The following is a 17,984-nucleotide window of genomic DNA, read 5'->3' on the forward strand; positions in this document are numbered from 1 at the left end:
CACCATGCCAGCACAGGAACCTGACACTACAGTGTGATGTTGGGAGGTCGACGCACACAACCACCTGGAAGCCTGTGGATTCAGAGTCTCCACGCACCCGCTCCCACCAGCCTAATGACTCTTTGCCACTAATTCCAGGGAGGCCTGGGTTTCTTGTCTATTCTCTTCTAACAGGCTTCTTTTTTGCCAACTATTTTGCACATAAGCTCCTACTGACTTCAGTAAAGGGCCTTCAAAGGGCAAAAACAAGAAGGAGATTGTTCAGTCCAGATATTAAGATGCAAGAAGTCCACGTAGTAGCCATATAGTCAATTAAGCCATTGCTAAGCAACACAAGATACATTCTTTCCCATTTACACAGATTGTGAAATTTATGCAGATTTAATGCTTGTTCTAAAATTACGAGTTTCGTACGGTGCTCAAAAGTATCCTATGACATTTGCTATACTCTACTTACAGAAAGAATGAGCATGTCATCAAAGCAGAATCCCTTCTGTTCCCATTTGGGGACAAAACATATAATCCACTCTATACATGTGCTTTAACAGAGCAAACACCATGAATGATGTATCAGAGATAGAGTATTACACCTACTGTTTTGGAAAGCTGTCTTGCTTTTTTTTTTCTCCTACTGGCAGCATGACAAAACACTGTCAAAACCAGTGTTCGGAGTCATTTCTGTCTGATTAGCAAGTAGTCAAATATTTATTCATGATCTGACTCTGAATACGTCAGAACTGCATATTATTAAGTTATCTACATTTGTGGGCAACTGAACATTAGTTACCTATTTTTTGGGGACTAGTGTGCACGTTTAGTCAGCTACTTCAATTAAAAGGATGACCTAAGAGAAGTAATCTGCCAATGCCATTTTTGCTCCAGTTTTTGAAGGTATTTAAAAATTCTAATAAAAAAATGCCTGCACCAATTTTGTCAGAGACCCCACCAAAGGTCTCCAAATTGGCAGTTTAGCAAGGCAATGAGGAAGAGACACTGTGGATCAAAGATCTTATATTTTGCTCCATGGTTATTAGCATCCTTTTAAGCAGCAGTGCTTTGAACAAAGTAACCTACATTAAAGTCAGTTTACTTTCTAATCTTGAGAAAAAATGTTTAACAAAGAGCATAAAATTCCAAAAATTAAAATTAAATCTTAAGTTAGCTGTCCATTATCCACCAAGTTCCGTGTTTCTAACATAAACTAGGATCATTTTTCCATGACACAGCTCATCTTTCAGAGACATACAAGTGTAGTGGTGACTTAGAAAAATATTCCACCAAGTGCATCAAAAGCACATACATACAGACTACTCTAACTCCTGTGTGGTACTTTCCACAAATAGGCTGCAAGTCTTCTTCTAAAAAAAATTAATTTCTCTTCTCTTCCTCCTATCGATGCAATTATATAACCATAATTGACAGAGGAAGCCGTTTGCTTACACTCATCCTGACAGGGGCAGAAACAGGAACAGAAGTGACCTACAACTTCCCAGACCCACAGGCAGAGGTAGCCTGTGCTATACTTCCTCCAGCATCAGATTTGATCCTGCAAAGCATAAACTCAGATACAAAGTTAGAGAGATGCTAACGAGCTTTCACGATTACCCAGATCTGCAATAACACAAGGAATAGTTTCTTCCAGTATTGTCACTGCTGTAAGCAAACATAACCACAAACTCTGTATCAGTAGATTTTTTTTTTGTGGAAGAAATGCAATTAGGGCCTCACACTTAACCACTTGAGTCCATGCACTTAAACAATTAAGCAGGACTGCTTACACAACCACACCAATTTGCAGGATGGAGGTTCTTGGATGGAGAATACTTGTGTAACAACTGAAAATCCTCCAACCCTGAGCACGTGCTTAATTAATTTGCCCGACTGGGGATGTAATCCCCATGTGCTCAGTGTTGGACGATTTTCAGTTGTTGTGCAAGTATTCTGAAAAACATACCAACCTTCAGAAGAAACACACAGGAGTGGCTACAGATATGCATTTATAGAAAAGAAGTCTTGCAATCAGAGGAGCAAGGAAGAAAGAAGAAGAGAATGCAAGAAACAACCTCAGAACATCTCAAATTGGCGACAAAATTTTTCATTGGAATTGCTTTTGAAGAAAAAAATTTCCTAAATAAAAACGTAGCTCAAGAAAAGCCTTCTTATTCTGCCACACACACACACCCCCAACCTAAACAAAGCTTTGTTGAAGAAACACCAAAGCTAGCAGGACTTGGGTTCAGGGCAAAGCTGAGGAGCCTGTTTTTCATGCAGTGGACAGTCCTGGTGTGAAACTCCTCACCTGTGATGGAAGCCAACAATCAGCACAGGCTTGGGGGGGATGGGACAAATTCAAGGAAGAAAGCTGTGGAGGGCAGAACACACTGAAACCACATGCAGCTGAGGAAGTCCCCAGGCTGCAAGTGGTTTGGAGACTAGAAGAGTACTCTGTGGAGGTGTTATACAGGCTCTTACACACCTCCCTCTCTGTTGCTGTCAGACAGGATAATTCTTGGTCTAACTCAGTGTCATTCTCCTTTCCTTCTAAGCACTAGGAGATGAACTGCCACAGTCTTCCAAACAGCAAAAATAGAGGACAGATTTCCTACGATATCTGAGGCTCTGGTACAGCACAGCAGAACAGGAATGCAGCAACAAGTACAGTAAAAAAAGATACGGAGGTCAGTGGGTAGGAGGGAGTGAAGCACAGTATGCTGAGCTCAGTGGAAATACACACAATCGTTGCTGAAACATAACGTGAAGATAAGCTTCAAGTCTTCTTTAATAATGAGAAAGTAGTTAAGGACAAGGTCTTCCCAATACAGCCTTGAACTGCAACATTTATAACAACTGGGCTAAAAGTGACCATTCAGAAATTACTTCACAAAAAGCTAAATTAAACCTACCTGCCTTGGCAGTTAACAGGGATTTGAAAACTAACATCTCTTGCATTATCAGCTCACTCATACTGGAGAAAGATTTTTTTTGTTTGTTTACAATACAGTGTAGCACTAACAACTCTGCCTTCCTCACTCTCTAGAACTGTTAAGAGGCTTTTACTGGCCACAGGTTCTTTTGGTAAATATCTGCTAAAAATCTTTTGCACATTGACATGGATTTATGCAACATAACACTGCCATCAAACCTCTTTAAGTTCTCTGTTCCCATTGGTTTCCTTGCAGAAACCAGGTGTGTTGAATGAACAAGAGTCCTGGGTGGAAAGCGATACCTTAGTGAATATGCTTCATTTTACTACTAGAAAGACAGTTCACCACAATTACAATGAGCAATCTAGAAAGCAGTCATTATTTCTTACTCCAGTATCCCTGAACATTAAAAAAATGAAGCCTGCAGTAATGCATGAAGTTCAGCCCATACATTCAAAGCTTCTTTTCAAGTTGGAGAGGCACACAGATTTCACAGAAGGATGTGTGATATGCTGCTAATCCATTTTATGCCACAGCACCATTCTGCAAGTGAAGATAAGACATCTTGCTCTCCTATTAAAAATTGGAGATTTTTGGTTTGAGTGGTTTTTTTTTTTTGGGGGGGGGGGGGGGGTGTAGATTTTAAATACCTTCAGAAATCATATCCCTACATTCTGAATTTTCAGAAGGCCTAGGTGAGGGGAGTTGTTCTATTTCCTTTTCAGTAAGTCCCACTGTACAAATCAAGTTGTAATAAGATTTAGATCCAAGAGACAAGTTTTCCTAAGAATATCTATACACTTGAGTTGGTCTATGCTCACATTGTAATCATAGGCAAACTGGCTATAGCAGCAATAATTTAAAAAACATATATATTTATAGCAACTTTTCTGGAGTAGGACAGCTAGAATAGCTGCTGGGAGTTGTATTCATTGCTTCTTAATACATATAGGGATTTGTCGTAATACTTATTACTTGTAAGTAATCAGCTGAGTTCACAAAAGTAAACAACCTGCCATAGCCAATAAGATATTCTAATATTTAGCATTTTAGTATTAAAGAAATAATCAATAGATACAAACCTCTTCTTTCGTTTTCTTATTTTCTGCTCTAAGCTCTTCATATTCGCCAACAGCTATACATGAAAAAAAAAAAGAAAAACGTTAACATTGCAGCACCTTCTTTACCCAAATCAGCTCTCCATGTCATTCATTTTAAAGCTCTTCAGGCTATCTACAGAATTCTTAAATAACATGGGTCAAACTTCATTAATAGCCTATGGAGGAACTGGATATATTTCTAGAATTGAAGTAATTGGGAAGTGTCTGAAAAAGATGGTGGCTCCCAAAACAATCAATTTTTGATCAATTGAGAGTTAAACAATCTTATTGATTGAGTTCAAAAATTACAAGGTGAATGTACTGGCTTGCAGTCACTATTTTAAACCCGCACTGGCTCAGGTTACAGATCAATGCTAGAAAGCATGGTTAATGCAATTCTGTTACACATACGTATCTCCAGAGTAGCTGAGCACCTTCATTCATTTATTTATTTATTAACATTTTCTTCCAACAAGAGTCCTATGAGAGATTTTTTTCTTTAAACTCCGTAGTGGAGACATGAAAAGATTATATGATTTACCCAAGACCACACAAGAACTCAGCTGTGGGGATCAGCAGGGAAAGGATCAGCCTCCAGGATACTGGAAGTCTACTGTTTCAAACCAGTAAATAATATGCAGCTACCAATTAAGCTTCCAGTTTACTGTGTGTTTTTGTGTGCCTTTCTTAAACCTTTTATTTTACTACCTTCGGGACGTGCCATTGTTGCCACAACTTCCCAATTCTGTTGTTCTCTCAGTGTGTCCCATGTGGGCTGTTCAGCCCTCAAGACCATAGAAATTTTATTGTCACTAGAAAGAAGCTGAATACACCTCCAAATGTTAGAGAAACAAACCTTGCCAGAAAGGAACACTGTTCAGTCTTCAAGATGCATACTGCAAGAATAGAATGAGAGGGCTGTTGACATCAGTATGCACCTTATTCCAGCCCCTCGGTACCTCCTCAAATTTTTACTTGTACCTAAGAGAAGCTACACTAGCAAACAGGTTTTATTTCAAGCCAACTTCAATAAAACCAGATAAAGGGTATGAATATATAGTTTACAGCTGATAGCAGAAATGTTGGAGTTTTATCTTAAATTTAACCTGTCTTGCCCTACATCTGAAGACATGAACATATAGACTCTGGTAGATTAGTCCACCTGGAAACCTACTACCCCTTTCCAGCTTTAGATAGTTAAACTTTTTCAAACAAGAAGCTCTTACAAATAAAGTTACACTTTACACTGTTATGACGTTCCTCTTCTCCCCACTCCCCAGCATCTCAAAATCTGTTGAAATAAAACAAATTCAACTCACTCCTGAAAGCATCACTGTTCTGCTTGCCTCCAGCACGTCTATTACTTACTCTCTCTGCAGCAGCACAGAAATACCTCAGATGTAAAAAACTCCAATTATCCTAATTCCTCTTTTTGCCAAGATCACTTCATTTTAGAGATGCAGGACTGAGTTACATGAAGTCTGGGATACAGAGTATTTGCTCCCAGGCTAGTAACTCAAAACACAGGACTCTGCTCCTTCTGTGCCCTGACCAGCAATGGGGAAATGGCAAGACCCTGCTGACTATGTTAATGAGAAAGAGAAATGGAAGAATGCTAGAAATCTCTTAGCCAGAATCTCAGCTCTGCTGTGACCAGCAAGTGTTGAAAAATTTCCAGGGTTCTCAAAGAAAAATGTTAAATAAAACCACTGAAAACAAAATCACTGCCCACATGCAAACTCACAGGAAATCTGATAATTTAAACAGATGGAAAAATCCTCACTCCTGCTCATTCAAGTAAAATGGTGTATCTAAAGATTAGAACGAATGAAACCAGGTTTCTTAAAAATGTGTCCTGCATCCCCCCACCAGTAAAACCAAGGTCTCTCAACCATCCCTTTATGTTGTCCCCACTTCTCCTTACCTACCCCTGAGATCCCTACCCACCTCCCGTACGCAAGAAGCAGAAAATAACAGGTAGATGAACAGAGAAAAAATCACCCTGATGCAGTTGCTAGGAAAGAGCACCTAAAGTGAAGCAACTTGTTTTCTACACAGGAATGCAAAAGTTATGCCTCTTGACCACTGTTCCACTTCTAAGCTATTTCCCTGTTCACTTCAGGAAAACAAAGGAAGAGATTTCTAGCATCCAGATGCAAGAAATGAAATTAAAACTGTATCAACAGATACAATTCAAGCTTCTTCATACTTGAAAACTCCTAGCATTTGCTTGTCTTTAAGGCAAACTCATACTAGCTATTCAGTACTTTATAAATGATGGAAAATGTAAATGTAGATTTGTTCCACCCTTGACAGCTCTGCTCACATACTGGTGAACAGAGAACTCTGAATCATCAGCCCTTAAGGCATGGATACAAGAACAAGTAACCAAAAAACAAGGACAGGAACTTACACAACACTCCAGCAATCCCCAGTAAGGGCTCACCTGTGTGAGGCAAGGAATTAAACAGCCTGTTCAGGGTAGCCCTTCCCTCTTTTACTGCAGATGGTAATTCACGGCATGTTTGTCATGAAATGCCAACACAAAATCATCAGCTACTTCATGCTGCACTCACAGGGCAACTTTCTTCAGTGCCGTTTTACTATGCCCACCCCCTTACTGTTGATGCAAAACTATTAGTTCTTCCTTGAATACAGGAAGGACTAATGCACAGTAAGGTATCTTAAAATAAGGTTGTTCTTTGTGGATGGCAGCCTCTAGGTGATGCTCCCATACAGATCCCATCATTCGGATTTTTGGGTATGGATTCATTAAACACTAAATCTAACAATGAAACTGCTATTTTTATCAGGCTTGGAAATAGAAATAATAATTAAAAATGACTACACACATTTTTTGCTGTATATCAGATTCTCTGCAAAGGCAGAAGATGAAAGTTGGTGGATTTTTTTCTTTTTCTGAACATTGGGGGTGGTTATTGGGAAGTTTTCATATGAAGTTTTTCAAGAGTTTTATGTACAATGAAGTTTTGAGGCCATCTAAGTCAAAAGTCTACATAACCTTCACTGAAGCACTAAATGGCATAAAGGTGACAATGATCTCTTTGCACTAAAACTACCCTAGAACAATACCAGCAGCACTAGGCAACATTCCCCAAATCTCATATAGATTATTTAGTCTTAAAACTCTCTTTGGTAAATTAGGAGATATCATTATCATTCATTTATTGATTGACAAAAAATAAATCCTGTTGTACAAGGACTTCCCTAAACCTTCTCTGAGAGACAGGACTATTTTTTCTCCTGAACCTATGAAAGTGCTCACACAATATACCTGACAACAGCACCTGAGCATCTCAAAACTTCTTACATCTCACCTTCATTCAGATTGTGCTATACATAATTTACCCTGGAATAAAGATATCTCTTTCCAATAAATTAGTGGTGAATGAACAAGTGAAGATTCTTTACTAAAGGTGCTACTAAAATTCCAGAACTATAAATCCTTTTCTCAAAGAATCAATATAGTAGCCTATATTGATAGTAAAATGCCTACATTGTACTCAGCCTCCAGTGAATCCTGAAGGACTATAATAAGTACATATCAGAGACCTCTTGAGATCCTGTCACTGTCTGACGCTAACATAAATATATCCTTAATAGAATTATTCCTGATATACAGCAGCATTATATAAACAATTTATCAGGATCCAGATCATATTTGTTTGCTTCACACTATCTTCATACAGCCTGAGAGCAACACTACAACTTAGTTTCAAGATTAAGGAAAGAAAAAAGCTGGAAAAAGGAGAAAAGAACAGAGTATTTTGGGCTATAGCTCTTAACCCACCCAAAACATATTCCCAGCCCACCCTGCTCTTACTGTAAAACAGTCAAACCACAAAATAGCCAACATGGGTGAATACAACATTCCTCTTCACAACACGACCATGCTCATTCACCAGCTACTCCTTCACTGTTAGCCAGAAGAGACTGTCCTGTCAACCTGTATCAGTGAACTGTATTAAATTAAGCAGGTAACTTTGTATACAGAAGCTCCTTTAATTATATCTTAGTCCTTTGATTTTTAGTTGTGAACCTGTGTCTCCTGAACCTGAATTTGCTACAGAAGATATGTATTACCTAAATTAGATGTTTTATATGTTAGATACTTATTATGGCTAAAAAGCACTTATTAGTAAAACAAGGTCGTAAGGGTAAAAGTAGGTAACGACTGTAATTCATAGTGAACAACAGAAGACACCTTCATTTACACAGACTGAGGCGGTGAGACTCTTCCTACTCTTTTTATTAAAAAATTCATCAAGCCTTTTTCTAAAGCTGAGTACTAAAAAATACAAATTAAAAAAACTACCTTAAAAATGCTACATGCATATACTTTAGCATTTATATTGTAAGCCAGGATGGCCTTCAACTAGACTGAGAGCCCTTCCATGCCAAATCTATGAGTAATGCCACTTCAGCCTTTCAAACCTACTTATTTAATCAAAAAGTAAAGCAGACAAAGGAAGCAAGTGTCATTCCACCATTTATTCTTCTGGACTATGGACCAGGCATGTCTTTGCTGGTACAGGCAAGAGAAAGAGTTTACAGTGCAAGACATCTTTTGCTCCAGATGAAACAAGCTGTCCTAATGAAGTCATTCTTTGTTGGTAGAAGTAAACCAACACCTGGGGTTTTGTGGGTTCGGATGTATCATTAGAGAGAGAACTACCCCTGACAGAAACACCAGAAGCTTTAATGGGACTGCTGCCACCACACTCCTCATCCCAGTGTACTTGGAATAGGAAGAGTCAGGCCAAGTCAGTTGTACAAACCATTTCTCAAATAGCAATGGTCTCCCTACAAGTACAGCATGCACAAGACCTGTGAATTGCTGTCAAGAGTATAAACAAAGTCAAAAGGGCTCAATTTTTCTCTTGCTCCCTGCTTTTGGCTCAAAGATCCCTTTTGCTAAACCCAGGTGATCTCTATTTCAACAGGACATGGTGTGGCATCAGCAGCACTAGCCACGTGCAAACTACTTCAAACTAATGCCTGGGCAGCATTTTTAACTTCTCCTGGGCCTTCACAAAACAGAGATGGAGCTGAGGAACAAACACTTATGAGCTTGTGTAAATGTGAATGTATATGATGGCATTATACCCATTACTTTATAATGACTCCAAGTCTTGAGTCAGAATATATAAACCTATCATTAGGCCTAAAGCTTGCATGGCCAAAACAAGCTTTTGGTCACATATCAGTTGCACTAGCTGATACCTACAAGATTCAATTACCAAACAGTTCTTAAAAAAATAAACAAATAAAAACCATGTGTGTAAGTATACATAGGTAAGCGTGGAGTATAAATACTGTAAGTCAGATCCTGTGTCTATGTTCCCACAGGCTGTGATTTTACTCAAATTTATAAAAGTGTGTACAAAGAATTTTTAATGAGACCCTAAATTTGCATTCTGCAATCTTACAGCTTCTTGGAAACTGGACAAGGAAATTAAACATACCACTGTCTGATAAAGCCCAACCACTAAGCTCACACCAAAAGATTTGCCTTCACAAGTTTCTGAAAAACAGATATGGTTCAACAGAAGAAACTGAATGGGGAAACACTTTTAAACTCTAATAAATGAAGAAAACATTCAAGCAGAATGGGTTCTGCTGGGGAACGATGACTGTTGCACATGAACAACCGCAGGTTCAACACAGGTACATGGGGGGGGAAAAAAAAAAAATCTATAGAGCAGATGACTACAGAGGGGAACATAGCAGCCAACAAGATATCCTACCCTAAACAAAGAAATTCCCCTGGCTGTAAAAATTATGCCTCTGCCACAAAGAAGAATAAATTTGTCAAACCACATTAAGAGCTTGTCAATACCATATACTTAAAAAGCACTACTCTGAGATATTGCTGTCAGATTGGCAGTCTGTTCCTTAGAAGATATATATGGTATTCCCTTATTCAAAGTTTCTAACATTTCTCTATTATTTCTTTTCTTAAGAGATCAAATAGACCTTAAAAAAAAAAAAAAAATTATACAAAGCCACAGTGCTTCGGACTAGAGACTGGAAATCATCACACTTCATCAAACCCAGCCAACAAACACAGAGCAAGATAAGACCTTTAAAGCTAATAAAGAAAATTCAGGCAGTATAAACATGTTTAGTATATGTGTAGCTAACAGTAGTTGTTAACCACTGTAATTTAGCAAACGTGACTATGACAGTGGCAGCTGAAGTGTAATTTTACCTAGTTTTTAACTCCAGACGTTTTGGTTGCTGACTCTCATTTCCAACTGAACAAAGTGACCACAGCGGAAGATGACTCTGTCTTTAAGGGCAAAGTACTGGCAGTGCAAGTAACACCAAAGACAAGCAGGGCAATCTTCCAAGCACGTAATCAGCTACTGTTATGATACAGCTGTTAGCCAGTTTGCTGTGGTTCCTCAGGTTCTACAACCAACCATTAAGAACGCAAGGTTTTACCCGCTTGATTCGGTTTTGTTTAAGTCTTACCCATAGGAATTATAAGGGCCAGTTGAATATAACTGTGCGCTGCTGGAAGTACACTTAAAGTACAGTTTGGTAATACTAATATTTACAATGGACCTGCTCTATCAAGCCAAGGCATCTCAGAAAGCTATTCACAGGATTAAAATTCGAACAATACTTTTAAGTCCTAAATATCATCAGTACAGAGATCATGTTACTTCATGATGCTCACCTTAAACTTGATAATGGAGCAAGCCAAAGAATGATCAGTATCAGGTATCTGAGTCTAACACACGGGACTTGGAAAATTCAGCATGGGTGAAAGATAAGCATATCTTGCACACAGACAGCTTCAGTGTCCTTGTCACCTTCAGAGCTCTGCCAAACCGCCAAGTGAATTTGCCCAGACACCAGTCAGCATCACAGCTGCCATCAAGAATTGAGCGGGCAGCTACAAAACACCTGCCTCAGGTTCAACCTACTGACCTTGTTTAGGGAAAGTTTAAGCAGTAGTTGAAACGTGACAGCAATCAACCACCTACGCTGCTGTTTGCCTTCCTCTCTACCTTTCACATCACTTCTCAGTCAGTTTAGTTACCTGGTGTCAGGCAAGTTTCTCAAGACTAGAAAAACACATCCTGAAAGAGAAACCAAACAAGGGCTAGTGAACAAATGTTCTCTGAAACCCCTCCAAATCAGTGGGTGTTTTTCAGAAATCCGACTACAGACCATAATGCTACAGTTATTTGAAGCCATATGCCGCTCTGAATGCAATAAAGATAAGATAGATTATGTACACCCATTTCTCCAAATATTCAGAGACAGCAGATCATTCCACCAACTGCATTTACTTCCAAAGTAATACTGTTACCTACACCTGGAAGCAATAAAGAGGAAAAGTAAGAGATTTTATTTCCTCCTTTCATGCTGCCTCTCTTTAACAGAGCATCCTAAAAATTACTTGAGGAAAGTTGTTAGTACCTAAAATAGTCTTGTTTTGTTATCAATAAGAATGGAGGGGAAACTATATATTCAAACTTACAGTATATGAAGAGGAAGCAAATTACCTACAGTAACAATATTTAGGTCATTAACGTTAGGATAATTTTATGCATCTCATTACCTTTTCATCACTTGGACTCTTTACTCTGGACACCTCAGACTTGTCAGTTAACATAATTTAAATACTAATTTAACTGTGGTGTGCTACCATAATTTTGCATTGGTTTAGATGCAAAACAGCATATAGGAGAGTATTTTCAAAAGTCTTCCACTGGCTAACTTTTCGCCCATATAAAACAACTTTTGCGCCAGCCACACAATTACAAAAACATTTGATAGCCTCACAACAACATACTACAACTCCTGCTTTTGGGGAAGAACATCCACCAAGAACAGTGCCTTACAGGACAGGGTCTGCTGAGTACAGTTTCTGTTTCAACAGCTTAAGTGGATCTGGGACAGCCAGTCCTCAGGTTACAGTAACTTTCCCTTGAACTAATTCCTGCAGTCCCGTAAAATTTCATTAGACATTAAAGGAAGCCTACTGGAGCAGAAGACTTTCACACATCAGAACCAAAGCCCAAATCTAACCAATTTCAAGAGGCTAAGTTTTCTCTAAAGAATAACCCTCTCTTGCCTTTTTTGCAACTGATTATTGTCATTTTAGCAACTGTCCTTTCGGCACAGACAACTCCTCTGGAGTCAATAGTATTGAAGGGAAGCAGTCAGAAAAAAAACAGCTTTTAGCCTTAATTTTTGGTCCTGTATTATCAAAACACACAGCTATAAGACAATGAATTTTACAGCCATTGAAATCCTTGTAAGTCAGAATCCACCCAGTGCAGCTGGTAATCATGAATTTACAATGCTGAGTGTACAGGAACAACCAAAAAAACCCATGCCAATGCAGGTCATAAATAGTTCATAAATATCCAGATGAAATCTGGTTAAGAAAAGCTTCTGCTATACAGCAGAGGTGACAGAGTGCATTTATGGTCAGAATGAATGACAGAAAAAGGGGCACTGATCACATCCCTGTAATTTCACTCTTTTACACAACTTTGTCGAACAGGTCCTTTCCAAATAGCTCCTCCCAGGCTCACGGGAGACCAGGAGGACGCAGCTGTGGGAATTGCCAGCTGCAAATTACAGCGTTGGCACTCTGCACCTACTGCGCATGAAGCTGTGAGACAGGAGGCACACCGGTCGCTTGGTGCGTGCTCACAAGCAACGTCCACAATTCAAATGGCTGGTAATGCTGGTTCTTCAAATGTTGCCTACCTGCTGAACCAAGGTAGAAACCTCACTGGACCAATGTGGTTCAAGGATAGACTGACCAGGGAAGTTAAAAAACACGCTGCCTATTGAGCATGCAAGCTCTTTTCCATATCTTTCCTTACAGAAGATTAAATATTACAGTGTTTTAGTTTCCAAGGCAAACTACATACTCATGAAGCTAAACATCTGCAAAGCTGAAGCACTGGACTTTTCTACAAAAGCACCAAAAGTGACTCACACGGGGAACAAAACCAGCCCAGGACAAGCGCTTCCTTTCATTTACACTGGAACTACAAAGGCTCTACAGAAACTTACGGCATATCAGGGCAAGCCCCGAGCTATCGGCGGGAAGTTGGCACACTGTCGGGGAGCGGGTGGAGGGTGGTTGACGGGTTGGGTTAGTATCGGATCCCGCAACGCAGAGCAGGAGATGGGACACGACGCCAGGTTAGGCGCAGCCAGGCACTCCACGCGAAGCTCAGCTCCACAGCCTGACAGACGGACGTGTAGCCCCGGGAGCTGGCCAGTCCTCAAGGGCTCGCTGGTACCACCAGCCAGGGGTCCACGCCAGCTGGTAGCCATGCACCCCTCACCAGCACCGGGCTAGACCCAGCACCGGGCGGGAAGGGCCGGGTTGAGGGCAGCTGTCAAGGCGCCTCAGCCTCCTGCCCTCACCCCGACGCCCACCCAGCCTCGGCCGAGAGCACCTGCGGGGAGGCAAGGCCGCTGGGATGGGCACCCACACGGGGCACAGCCAAAACGCTTCACTCCCCCCATTTATTTTGTTCAGGCTTTTATTTCGTTATTGTTTTCTCCTCCGCGTGGCCAGAGAAAGGGGCCTGGGAAGGAGACGGGAGCCGGTCGCCGTGCTGGGGGCCGCCCAGGCCGCCCCCGGCGCAGGCCGCGCCCGCCCTGACGCGCCCCCGTCCCCCCGCGACCCCGGGCGCGGAGCCCTCGCCTGGCGCCGCCTCACGCCGCCCCGCGGCGGCCGCGCTGCCGCCGGCCGAGCCCGGGCCCGCGGCGACGGAGCAGGAAACCGCTCTCCTCAGCGCCGGCGGCGACGGGCGGCGCCCGTCCGCTCCTACCTTGGTCCTTCAGGCTGGCGAGGAGCTCCAGCTGCTTCTCCTCGTCGGAGCTGTTCATCCTGCCCCGCCGCCGCCGGCCAGCGGCTGCCCCGCTCCGCTCCGCCCCGCCTCGCCTCACCTAGCGCGGCTTCACCTGGCAGCGGGCGGGCGGCGGCGGCCGGAGCCCCGGGGCGCGGCGGGCGCGGCGAGCGGCCCGGCCCGCTCTGCACATGCCCAGACTCCCGCGGCGCCCCAGTGAGCATGTGCGGGGGTGCGGGCACGGCCGCACCTCAGCCCGCTGGCAGGCACCGGCGGGCGGGATCGCACCGGGGACTCTGCCCGCTCCCCGGGCCGGGCAGGGCCCCGGAGGACGGCTCTGGTTGGGAGCGAGGGGAAGGGGGGGAAGAACCCCCCCCGCGACAGGCCAGGGGTCAGGGGAGGTGTGTGTCCTCGTAACCCCGTCGGCGCGGGCAGCCGCCCTCACGCAGGCACGGCCAGGCCGTGGGCGCCCTTCCCTCCGCGCCACCGGGTCCCCCGGGAGCCGGGACGAAGCCGTCCCGCCCCGCTCCCCCCACGGCTGTGGGTGCGTGCAGGTTTCATAAACCCTTCTGCCCGGTTGGCCTGGGGCAGCTTTCCGCTTCGCATCCACACGCTGCCCGGAGCGGCGGCGGGAGGCCATAGAGCTGCTGTTTGAGTACCGTTGGTACGAAGAAAGCTAAAAGGTGTAAAAGAATAAACAGTGGGAGGGTTGCATTGTTGTTTGTGAGGATCCGAGGGAAACAACGGCATGGGAGTTCCCATGTCCAGCATTTAATCGCAACTTCGGAGCAACGTGAGGGCGGAGGGCTTTGACAGGGACCCCGCTGTGTTCATCTTGGAAAAGCACAGGTCTCTGCTGTGCTCTGATGATCCCTGTGTGAAAAGGCAGGGGATCCAGTGATGGCGTCTATATTAAAATGGTTACCTTACCCAGCTTTTCCCAAAGCTGGCACTGAGTGCACTGCAGAATTTGTTTCTGCCTCTGTTTTTTGCTGAACTTCAGCAGCGGTCAGCTGAGTGGCAACTATCTTCAGATTTGCATGGGCAAAGGTACAATTTATGCACCTCCTTCTTTGGCAAACGCCCATCGTTGACTGTGGCAGGCAGGTCAGAAAACACAGCATTGCCGCAGACGTGGCAACATTAGTTAGAAACATCTGGGAAGGAAAGGAAAAAGACCTCACTACAAAGAGTTGCTCAGTCCTCCTGCCTCCTTCCTCCCAGACTACATCCTCTAGTCTTCTCGTCTTGACCTAGTAAACCTTTAAAACGTGAAGAGACTCCATATTGATGCTTTACAGCATTATCTGTCCTAGAGGTAGTTAATAACACGTGTAGCATCCTGGAAAGAAGCCAGGAGATCCACGTGAGCTATACCGGTGTCTCATAAGCGTGGTACGCTCATGTGAGGCAGAGGAGGCCACGCAGGGAAGTTCATAAACTACTCAGCTTATTTCGAACTAGTCAGCACAAAACCCATTTAACTGTACCAGATGCAAAGTTATAAATTCATGCTCCTAGAGGTGGAGTCATATGCAAAGAATGGGAAATTATCTTGGAAAACGAAGGCTCTGTAGAGGAAGTGGGAGGCAAAGTGCAAGTAATTACATACGTGCTGCCAGTAAGGTACTGCAGCAAAATAATGGGATGTACGCTGACAGCAGGGAAAAAAATTTCTTCTATGACATTGACAAGACCAAAATAAAGTTACCGTATCCAGTTCTTTAAAATATGGTGCAGAGACATTTACCGAGAAAACACAAGTGACAAAAAAGTGACCAAAGGTTTGAAGAGAGTGCTTCGCAATGAGAGACCCCAAACCCTTGATCTTTTTAATTGAGCAAAAAGGAAACAAATTATTTTATTATGTTAATTTCACAGGAGAAAATCCGCAGTACTTGAGGGCTTTTCAGCCTAGTGGAAAAGAGACAACCAGAATCTGTGCCTGTAACCAGAAGCCGAACAGAAAAGCTACAAATAAAGTCACACATCAATAAAAACCTCCATTTGAAGGAACACAGAGCTCCTATTTAGGTCCTTAGAGTTCTGGGCTGACCTCATTTTCAAGTAGCCCCCACTTTAAGTCAGAGCAGTTTTGCCAGTGTTTTACTTTCTTGGGCTGCCTGTTGGCTTCCCTGTGGTTGGCTGAACCACAGGTCTCATTCCAAGCCCCTCTTCCCATTGCTCATATCACCCCCCTCCGTTTCCAAACCAATTTCTTTCATGCAGTGCAATAGCAGGATTCGCAAAAGAGTCATTGTAAGGTTGCTTATCCCTGCACTGTGCCAAGACACCGGACATCTTCGTCTTGCAACAATGTTCTGTCTGTTGTATGCAGCCAGAACAGGGCATAAAATCCCTTTGATATCTGCAGAGACAGTACGCCGATTCTTCTCTTATTTATTTATTCAAATTAAAGTATTATGGCTCTGGCAAAAGAATTCCCTTCCATAATTTGTATATTACGGCTGCATCATTGTTCTTATTGTTATTATTCACTTAGACCTACATCAAGTTACAATACCTGGAAAAGTAAACATTTAAAACAAGGATGTCCTTGTTGCAGACCCTTCTGGTTGCAATAGTAGGATGGGTGCCACTACAACATTATTCCTCAAAGATATTAAATAATTGTTAATCAAGTGTTGCTTTTCTTTTTCTAAGTTAGCAGACAACAGAAAAATTAACTCCATTACTAAATTTACTGATGGATCCCCCTATGCTCTAAGGATTTAACATCTCCAGAAATGTTTCCCTGGATCATGAATTCAGTTCATTGTTTCAGGGTTATTTTAAATGAGTTAGTCAGTAATGCCTATTTCTATGTAATATAGTGTCTACATAACCATGCCGTAAACCATGAGGATCATAAAAGGCCTCAGTGGGCAATACAAGCATCCAACATGGGATTTCACAATGTTTAAATAGGAACTGGGTAGCAATTGCTTCCTCTATCAAGGAAAAAGCAACATTCTACTTCGAACACACATAACCAGTTTCTAGTGATAGCATTTCAAGAATATTATTTCTTCATTGTTAAATGGGAAAACTAAGACTAAAGGTGTCTGAAAACTTGTCCAGTACAGAGTCAGTACCAGTGTTGGGAAAAAAAAACAGAAATTGAGTCACATTCCACTGGACATGACATGTAATGGATAATCCATGTCCTTTTGGAGATGAAAACGCAGAAGGATTCACCATATCTTTAGGTTCTGCCCATATGTGCCTGTTATTTCAGGACCAGGAATAGCTTCGTCACAGACTCTTCAAAAGTTTTGAGATCCACAAATTATACATGGTAGGACAATGGAAGAAAGACATGATGGGGAAGGCTGGAAGCACTGTAGAAAGTGGGATTGAAATTCAGCTCTTGCCCAAGTGGAAAATTGATTTCAGCTGGGTATCATTCTACACAATGCTCTGTTATGCTACTTAGAAACAGTGATAATCAAATGCATCAGTAAAATAAGTGCATCGTTCCTGGAAGTTTGAGTAAATTAAAGTAATATGTGGCTGTGAAAAAAGACAAAATCTGGAATATAAATAAGTACGTAAGACATGCTGTGGTTTCTTCCTGCTGCGCTTGACTGGTGAGACATCAGGCAGAAGAGCATGCCAGCTCCTATTACTACGTGTCAAATAGAAACACAGACCTGCGGGGAGAGTCTGCAGAGAGCCTGCGATGAGAGCAATCAGTTCTAAATGTAACCTGGGCCTGTGAGAATCAAAAAAAGGTGTATTTGGGGGGATTGTTCCCTGTAGGGAAAACCCAGGGAAAGAATGATGAAGATCTTGATATCTGTTAAGGACTATCACAAAGTTGTTGATAAGCTGTCTTCAGTAACCATTGGGTTGGAGAATTAGTGCAGGGTTTAAACTGTAAGAGGGGAGACAGGTTGGGTATTAGTAGAGATTTTATTAGTGGAAGCACTGGAATAGACTACAAAGAAGAGGGAAGATGAAATCTTCAAAAGTTTCTGACAAGTCTAGGTGACCTGTGAGGGTCTGCGCTCCTGATAATCTGTGTAGATGACAGGACTGAGAGCAAATGTACTACTCCCGCTCCTCTCTGCCTCCAGTTCTCATCACCCACACCAAGGCTA

General features: G+C 42.3%; 1 protein-coding gene across 1 annotated transcript in view; it reads right to left on the reverse strand.

The window, feature by feature from the left end:
• Positions 1-14,147, reverse strand: part of SHTN1 (shootin 1) — a 67,360-nt gene extending 53,213 nt beyond the window's left edge. The window contains exons 1-2 of the mRNA XM_074831370.1: positions 13,864-14,147; positions 4,007-4,059 (exon numbers count right to left, since the gene is read on the reverse strand). Of these exons, the coding sequence (XP_074687471.1) occupies positions 4,007-4,059; positions 13,864-13,921 (111 nt within the window). The 5' untranslated portion in view covers positions 13,922-14,147. The remainder of the gene's footprint in view (positions 1-4,006; positions 4,060-13,863) is intronic.
• Between the last annotated feature and the right edge of the window lie 3,837 nt (positions 14,148-17,984).

Source organism: Strix aluco, chromosome 7, assembly GCF_031877795.1.
Source record: "Strix aluco isolate bStrAlu1 chromosome 7, bStrAlu1.hap1, whole genome shotgun sequence".
NCBI classification, from domain to species: Eukaryota; Metazoa; Chordata; class Aves; order Strigiformes; family Strigidae; genus Strix; species Strix aluco.